The 9,576-nt window shown below is 35.1% G+C and overlaps 1 protein-coding gene across 2 annotated transcripts; it reads left to right on the top strand.

The window, feature by feature from the left end:
• Positions 1 to 943: 943 nt before the first annotated feature.
• On the top strand, positions 944 to 8,282 carry MS3_00004542 (uncharacterized protein; the record flags this gene model as incomplete). Of its 2 annotated transcripts, XM_012940828.3 has the most annotated exons (7): positions 944 to 1,027; positions 2,824 to 3,065; positions 3,100 to 3,160; positions 3,202 to 3,294; positions 4,294 to 4,443; positions 5,559 to 5,844; positions 8,011 to 8,092. In XM_012940828.3, the coding sequence occupies exons 1-7, from the start codon at positions 976 to 978 to the stop codon at positions 8,090 to 8,092; spliced, it is 966 nt and encodes a 321-aa protein (XP_012796282.2). In that variant the 5' UTR covers positions 944 to 975. The 2 variants fall into 2 exon arrangements, with proteins under 2 accessions (XP_012796282.2, XP_051072660.1); XM_051212475.1 differs by having other exon boundaries at positions 2,824 to 3,294; positions 8,011 to 8,282.
• Positions 8,283 to 9,576: the final 1,294 nt, after the last annotated feature.

Genomic DNA, 9,576 nt, shown 5'->3' with positions numbered 1-9,576 from the left:
AGGTATTTATCCGCGTTAAATATTGAATATCTATTTTCTGAGTAGTCTCGTGTTCAGCTTTGTGGATTGTGCGGTTATTGTTCAATGCCACTACAGGGTAACACCAAGAACCTGGAGACACAACATAGCAGAACGGACTATATACACCCCCTGCACTCCTTAAGTCTAGTCAAGTGCTGTAATTTGCTGCCGGCTGAACTAGTCCATGTGACTTCCCAATAGTTCTTTATGGGAAAAGTCGACATATCCTTAAGGACTGAATATGGCACAGGTATTCAGTGTTTGACAACGCTTTTACCAGTAACAGCTAATATAACTCGTACCCATCAAGAGAAACCAAAAGACAGAATCGAGGAGATCAGAAGTTGTATTTGATGATTGCCAATATATCAGAATTGTCTGATCTAGTCTGACTAGCGATTGCAGTAGATGTTGAGCACGGCGTTTCCACACGTGATCTGGTGCGGATACCTGACCGAGCGCCTTCAGCTGGGTGAGTCCACTAAAACTAATCTGGTCAGCATCCAATGTTGAAAACTTACAGAGCTATTTATTTTGGGGATTTATTTACCGCTACAGGACTAAGGTCAGCATCTCGCCATAATTTACTAAAATGTTTATTTTATCGTTAAATATACCTAGACTTCTATTTGGTGGCACTGAAGATTCATTGCTGCTTGATGCGAAAGCTCGATAAGCGAAAGCTTCTTCTATTCCGTCCAGGACCATTTGGAACCATTTGAAACTCTTCTTAATCAGTAAACTGGACTTTTAATGTGGAGACTCATCCAGACTTGATTATTTCAGTTTATAGGAATATATCATGAATCATAACTCTCAATAAGCAAGAGCTTACTCAAACTGCCCAGATACAGACTACAAGGAACAAATGTTTCACTAATTGTACCAAGCAAACTAGAAGTTCATGTTAGCATTGTCCTTCAGATGTGTACCTGACGACCTTGAAACCTGTACATGATTTATTCATGCATAAGGTTTTCTCAACGGATTCGTCCGATATTACGGAGTATGTAAGGTTTAAATCTCGTTGTAATATTTGAAATTATCGTTTCACTCTTCCATGACTGTATAATTTCACAAATTTTAGTGTTACTTGTCTAAAAATTGGTATATTTGATTCACTAAGCTATAATTTATGTTTGTAAGGAGCAACACACACTTGCTTCCCTGCAATTCTCCGCTTTGTATAGTCAGTTAGAAGGATTTGGTAAGGAGTTCTTATGCTATAGTTGATTCGATTGACACTGATAGTTTAACTATCAGTTTATTCTGTGTAGTGTTTTAAAAGTCCGTCTACTTCTGAGGCCCTTATCAACGAGTAATCCCAATCACAATGGTATTCTTTAACTAAATGCAAATATCCTGGCAACACTTATTACCGAAGTATTTCGTCATTTATGTTGGATGTGAGATAGATTTCCATAGCGCGTGATCGACGTTGAAGTGAACAAACTAGTCCTCTCAGCTTTAATACTAAAGGGTAGATTTCGACCGTGATATTGTCAAACTTATCTTTACTTCGCATCAGAAACTCGCGAATAAATAGTAGTCATTCTACTACATACCTTTAAGCTTTTCCCACCATGGAAATCCTCCATTGTTTAGAAATAGCTCTGCTGTTGTAGATCCTGGTTTGGTGTCTGAGCGCAACGGTAGGCAAACGAATAATGTTTAAAGTATGAATTCTCAGACACAAAACGCCAAGTTGTAACGTTGTGGAAGGATACTTTTGGTGTGTGAGAAGTATTTTGAAGGTTATATCGACCTCACCTCCTTTCGGGTACACACGTCATGTCTCATAATATCCCTAGAAACACTGTCTGGTAAGGATCTTACCAAGAGTAATTATTTATTTCCTGTCCCATGTATAGGTCGATTTTTTCTTCATTTTTTTCGTGTGTCGCTTAATTCCTTGCACTGTTAAGGAGTTTTTCATGTTGGTAGGTGTAGACCATCTGGTTTGGATCCGCGAAACGATAGCAGCCGATGGTTGGAGACCTTGAACAACATGGCTCAAAATCGTTTGCAATGGCGCAGGTGCATCTATTCTTTGTGTTCTCCCAAATTCTAATCTTTTGGGTTCTTGTCTCTTTTTTCTTTTTCCTAGTTTATTTCACTGGATTATACTTCCTGAATAACATCAAATCTTAATCTTTCCGATTACTGCTTATACTTTTACTACCTCAACCATTATGGGATTTGAATCGACCATTGCATTTGTGTGCTAATGTGGTATGGCAACCCGAATTGATGTATGTACATACGAAGTTCTACGTTGTTACTGACTGACTGACCTTTTCATGGACTAAAAATATTACTGTTTTGCCCATATCAGACTCATGATGCAATCTTAGTGTTGGAGTCAATCAATGTATTCACTGTTGTATCGAAATCAACATAGAGACTTTTAAGTTCACGTTCCGAATTATTTCAAAGTCACCCTGATGTTAAAGACCTTTCGTTCCTTCCAAACGTGATTAGACCACAGATTATTGTGAGCTCACTAGATTGTGTATTTATATAGGTAGCACTCGTCATATGTAAAATCAATTACCTTGAGTGCACCAACCATACAAAAACAGTCGATTGAGATTTCGTTTGCTTTGTCGTTTATGATAAGAAGTCGCGACAGTATCACTACTGTCTCGAATTTTGACTCATATCTTACTTTTTGCAGACAGATAGATTTTCTTAAGACACGATGAACTATTCAGATTGTCACGTAGCTTATTTCGCGTCATGTAAGATAATCAAATTCTTCATAGCTATGTTTACATTTCTACTGCTTTGTTTTCACAATAGATTTTAAATCATCTGCTTTTGGCAATGTCAATTACTCACGAAAAAACTCACAATTTCGGACACCGGTATCCACCGACACGGTGTTTAAACCTGGATTAAGATTGGCTCTGAAGTGCGGAGTTTTCACTGTCATATCTACTAATGCAATTTTTCTGGGATCGCTTATTTTGGGCTTCGAGGCTTGGCAAGCTCGTTATTCCAAAGCAAAAAGTGATTACGCCATTAGAAATTTCATTTCTACGGTATTATAATACAGTAGAGTAACTTGTTTTACAGGTTCGTGATTACATAGAAAAGATTTTAGGCAGACCTCTACAAGCCTTTGATGTTTACTGGGGTAGATTTAATTTTCTGTACTGAAATTTCTGATTATTTTAGCTATCGTAGTTTGCAATGTCCTGGTCTTTCTTGCTCTTAACAGTCAATTTTCCTCTACCCTTCTACCTTATTTCTGCAGCAGTCCATATGGGTGTAAGTATTTCTTTCGTACCAAGCAGTCACGTTTTGTGTATGTGCTGCTTGTCGTTGTTATTATAAATGCAAACTTTATGCTTATGTTGTGTGTAAAGAATTAAATATTGTAGTATTGGTTTGGATTACTATATTAAAATTAGAAAGTCTTTCCTTAATTTTTAGTTCTGAAAACCTTTAGGGTCAATAAGATTTACTATCACTTCTGATAACTCATAAACTAAGAAATGGCAACTTAGCACAAATCTTTCACTGTTTGTTACTTTTCACTGCGATCAATACCACCATCAGTTAACGTTACTTAATATGAAAGCCATTATGATAACACATGGAAGATCCTTCTACCCCATAGACTGGTGTTCAGTACCTGCTACTAAACCACATGGTTGTAAGTTGGCATAATTCAGGGTAACATTACTGACTGGGCTATGTTGATTGAAGACTTACAGAAAACATAAATTGCCCCAAGAATACAGACTACTGAGTAGCACGAGGTCCGTTCCCTGGGTTTCATATTGTTTCATTGAATCATCTGACACTTGTTTTTTATGACTTGCCAATTTGGTCGTTGGGATTTTATTAATAGTGAAGATAAAGCGCACTGACATCTATTACTATTCGGTGATCGACTAGGTACTTTAATATGGTGGTTATTTTGAAAGATAATTAATTATTGGGTAAGTTGGCAGCTTTCGCTTCCCCATTTTGCTCACTTGTCCTGTAAAAGACAGATTTTTTCAAGTTTGCTGATATATTTTCCCATGAAGTTTGGCTTGGTCAAAACAGGGTCCTTAAAATCTTCAACTAGTTGATTACAAGGGCAATACTAAGTCCTGTTCACATTAGTTTTATAGTTGTTGACAAGGAAAGATTTGCGTTTACTTTTTCAGGATCAAATAGAGTACATCTTAACCATTCCACAAATTGTTTCTACGTACGTTATTTTCTACCTCATCGTATTTTTCCTGTTTTTGAAATCTAAAATGTTTTCCTCCCTAGCCACTCCTGTATTATCACTGGTGCTTAGTTTATTTTCGCACAAAAGTCTATTCCATTTGGGTATCAATATGTATGTTTTGCACAGTTTCGCATCATCAGTTATGTCGCTTGTCGGTGTTGAGGATTTTTTCAGTGTTTTTATTGCTGGTGGTGAGTAAGAGCACAATATTTAATTGATCTATCGAAATATAAACAATTGTAATCATTTTTTATATTCTTTCTACACCATTTTATTCCCAAACTATAAAGTCATAATCACAAGATAATGTTCCTTGTACCTTTTTAAAAATCAAAATATTCATAGCTTATGAATAATGAAAAAGATTCTTTGAGAGAGGGAATCGAAAAATTACTGACATGTAAGGGAGTATAATGTAAGAGTGTATACAAAACGTAAGAAAGTGCATTTACTTACAAGAATATTCTATCATGTTCTCTAAGTCTCTAAAATTGTATTTTAGTAACCACGTACAGATTTGCGTGTTCAACTTTAAATCAGAATTCATGTGATTGAGCTACTATTATTACACATGTTCCCAAATAAAGATACGTAAGTCAGGGTTTAACAGTGAATACCTTACCATGAAAGTGCCTAGAGAAGTTGATTATAAGGGAAGAATTTTAGAAACCTGATATATTTTTAGACCAATGGTTTTAAGATCGTTTTATTTTCTGACTTAGGCTGTTAAATTGGTTTTTCCATCACTACATTTAGGGGTTTAGTCAAAGTAATTTCAAATACTTCATGAAAGGATATAGGTCATTTAGATTTATTATCTGTCCTATTTAGTACTGTAGACGAATTTTTTTCCTTCGTTCGCCAATTAGTTTAGTTTAACTTTATAATTTTTATGTGACTAAAAGTTACAACAGATTTAGCGAATTTTCGCCCCACAATTAGTCAAGATAATATTTAACTAAATGTTTTTGAGAATGAAACAAGGCAACTAGTAGTCGGGTTTCCACCATGAAGATTTTACTAATTTGTTGAGATACATAAATTACTGAAATGTCTGAACTGTTAATTTGTCTAATTAATCGGTCTGTAAATCCAAACTGGAAGACAGAATTACTAATTATAATCTTCTAAGTATGTGTGAATATGGAATGTGAAATAAGAAAAATTATTTGTTCTAGAGAAAATTATGTATATAGTCTTTTAGTTTTGTGACAGGGATATATGATGAAGTGTATAATATTTCGATTTACTATATTTCTAATTATTGCTATTCACTATGATGTTCTCTTTGGCTTTCTGTATGAAGGAATCTTCTCAGGTTATATCAGTTTGATGAATAAATTACTACGGAGATCTACATTTCCATCATTAGGTGCCAGTGGAGGTATATGCGCTATTATTGGTGCATTTTCTATGCTTCAGCCAAATGCTAGGTTATGTGTACCGTTTATTGTTGACTTTATACCTCATTCATTTCAAGCGAGCAGTGCAGTTTGGATTATTCTTAGCATTGAAATATTTGGGCTTATATTCTTGAGTCGTCGTAGTGCATTAGATCACGCTGCACATGCTGGTGGTTTGATCTTTGGCATGTAAGTTGTAAATGGTGTTACTAGAGTCAATTTCTCACTTTATATTAATTTTATACTCTTTTGATATTAACTAAAGAAAGTACTTAGATTATGTTAGGTCGAATGTATAGCGTTCACTAGAGTGATAAGCATACAATTCATTGAATATTGTTGATTTATCTTATTTCATGATGTCTCTTGAACCAAAACAGTCTGAAATGTAGAAAAAATTGATAAAATGAAGATGAACATCCTTTTTCTGAGCGGAGTAAAAGTGTTCACAATTTAGACAAAATTAACACATATGAATGTTTGGATATGCATGTCAATGTCATACACTTTTGTCAATTATTCTAATTATACTGAACAGATTGCAAACTGATGTCTAGCTTTCTGATTAGCAAACAATAAATTATGGTGAAAAGGAATTATGTACAGAACAAACATGACAATATAATTAAAGGTGAATATAAAATGAATTTTATTAATTCACTAGTTAATCTATACACAATATTGGACAGTAGCTGGTTAGACTAAGTTTTATATGAAAGATTCAACGTTATTGTGTATCTATCCTTCAGGTTTATAAACTTATCACTAAATTTCAAAGGAATAAACTATAGACGTGATTATGTTCTAAACTCACCAACAGGAGATTGCAATTAGTCAGTCACAAAAAAAGAAATTGGCACAAATATGCATCGGTTCAAGTTACCACATCATATCAGTATAATGAAGTTAAATTAATAAGATAAGTCCGAGAATATTTCGAGTAGTAAAGTTATTAGAAATAATAGCAGATATTAGGTATGGACAATACGGTTCGAGAAGAAAGAGTTAGCGGAGTGAAAATTATGAGGAAATGTTAAAACTGAAGATCTATGTTGAAAAATGTGTGAATGGATCTGGGTCACAGTGACCATGTCACCCAGCATCTCCAACCATTAATTACGATAATCGTGTGGACTCTGGGTAGTCAAAATTTATTTACACGCCCAAGTTCAACATTCAATGACTTTATGGTTTGATGTCACTTGTTGGTTTGGTCGCCCTTGACTTTCTTTCAACTTACTAGCACATCAATAAACACTGGACGTCGATGTAGACATGTGTTAAGATTGTGTATTACACTTCGCAACCACTCATTATACCATCAACTTGTTTGCCGTTTCTACCTTGCATTCTTCGTTTTACCTCAGCATTAGTCACTTGGTGGTTCAAGCATAAGAGACCTAAACTAACCACCTTACATTTTTCAGAAAACTAGTTGATGGTTATCAATTAGTGCGTTTATACTGACCAACATTCCATTTCGTTTATACATCGCATATGGCAAATGTTTTAGTGTAACTGAGATATTTTACAATTCATTGCATATGCAATAGTGTTAGTGCTGAATAATTGAACTGCGTGGGCAAGACTCTATGTAAATGATATTAATGGACCAATAATCAGTCACATATGGAATGTAACTAGGCTTTCTATAAGCATCTCATCATTCAGTTTGTTTGACTAGACTAGTTTGAGGGACCATTCCGCTACCCATACTTCAGTAACTGTAGCTATGTTTAAATGTCTAACCTGCTTGTTAGAATTCTAGTCCGAGCAGGACACCGTTTTTTTCGCCGAAACATACTTTATAACATTTATTGCTAGTGGTCATAGTTTATAGCTGGATTGCAAAATATAGCAAACTCCTTTCTTTGTGAGCCTTAATTGTTCGTAAGCAAAAAGTGGTATTTTTTCATGATATATTTGTATAAAAACAGTATTGTCTATACTCATATAAACAGGTTTTCAACTGTCTAACTATCAGTGTATGTGTGCCATACTACTATTTCCAAAGAGATTTCTTCCAAAATGGGGTCTTAGTCCCATATCTACTCATGTATTGCACTGAGATTATGATGATTATTGTATAAAGTTTTTTGTAACAGATCAAATGTACCACCTGTTCGCACTTATGGAGGTAGATTTGACGAAATCGAACAACTAACTCAATATTTTAAGTACTATCACCCTACACTACTACGTCCTATGTATTACTTCTATTATACTTATTATGTATTGTAAAACTATTTTTTGTTGAATAGTATTCCACCACAGAAGTGTATATATTTGTTTAAATGACGTTTGTTTTTGAAAAATTCAATTATATTTATAATTATATTCAAAAAAACAATATAGGCTGTATGGTAGCAATGGTGTTGAATCAATTTGGAAACGACATCGTGCTGTATTATCTTGGTGGAAGAATATTCGTGATTAAAAAAATAGATTACAATGATATCTTTAGGATGCTCTTTATAGTTGTAATTTTATAATAAACATTCAACAACAAAAAAGATGGTTGTATGCTTTGAAGATTATTACGTGTTGTACAGTGAATATACATATGTATTGTTTGTTTCAGTTATGCACAATATTATTATTACATTTATATAAAAGCTTTTTGCGTATTTGGATTTGTATTTTCATTAGCTAATTAGTTATTGGGATTATAGTCAGTCAGTCAGCTACAACGTAGGACCAGGCACATATATGCATCGGTCCAAGTTGACATACCTCATTAATACAACAAAATGGACACCGGATTCATAAAAGTAGTTAATTCAGAGGTGGTAATATATAAAGGAAAGTTTGCAATAAGGATATAGTACAGGAAGAAAGAATTAGTTCGTAGGAAGAAAGATATAAAGCGATTTTAATCTCTCAGTTTAAGGGAAGATAGAGAGTGTATACACCGACGCCATTGTGATCGATTCTGAGCCATGTCACCAAGAGTCTCCAACCATTGGTTGCGACAGTCACGCGGACCCCAACCAAGTAGTCTGCATCTACCAACATGGCTCAGACTAGAGGTTAGTGTCTTCAAGCACTGATGCCACGTTTTGGCTTGGCCGCCCGTCACTTTCTTTCAACCAACCTGAACACCGGTTAGCATTGCACGTCGTGGTAATCGGTGTTCAGGCATATGTAACACGTGGCCCAACCATCTCAGTCGATGAAGATTAACAACCTCATCAACTGACTTACCATCATTCCCTAATACCCTGCGTCTAACCTCACTATTACTTACCCGGTGATCCCAACAGACGCCAGCAATATTTCTAAGGCATCTGTGGTCAAATACTAGTAGCTAACGAGTGTCTTCTACTCTCAATGGCCATGTTTCGCTGCCGTAAAACAGAACGGACTGCTGCGCAGTATACTCGTCCTTTTATTAATAGACGGATATCTCGCCTTCGCCAAAGGTGGCGTAAGTTGGCAAAAGCCAAGCGAGCTTTTCGAATCCGTGCTGAGATTTCGTCAGACACCAACCCATTAGAGCTGATCAGACTTCCAAGATAAGTGAAGTTGTCAACGCGTTCGACTACTTCACTCCCTATAGTAAAGATTACTTTTATTTTGGCATATTTAAGGCAATTAATCTCATTTATAAATTTCGATAGAACAATGAGAAGATCATTTGTCATGTCGTTTCGCTATATTTTCGCTGGAGTTTTGCATTGATAAACGCGGTTTTTTTCCTGAATAATCACACCATTTATATAAATTTAAGCAATTACTTACAATCCCTACTCTTACAACTTTCCGCTGTAATACTTCATGATTAGGTTGTATAACTTGTTTGATAGACACTGGACAATATGAAATCAGATCACAAATGTTTATCAACAGTTTATGATGAATTTATTTATATAATATCACTGTCAAGAGGTTCATTTGTAGGGGAAAGAGCATAACTAGAAG

Source organism: Schistosoma haematobium, chromosome ZW (assembly GCF_000699445.3).
Source record: "Schistosoma haematobium chromosome ZW, whole genome shotgun sequence".
Classification (NCBI taxonomy): domain Eukaryota; kingdom Metazoa; phylum Platyhelminthes; class Trematoda; order Strigeidida; family Schistosomatidae; genus Schistosoma; species Schistosoma haematobium.
This window is presented reverse-complemented; position numbering and strand designations above follow the sequence as displayed.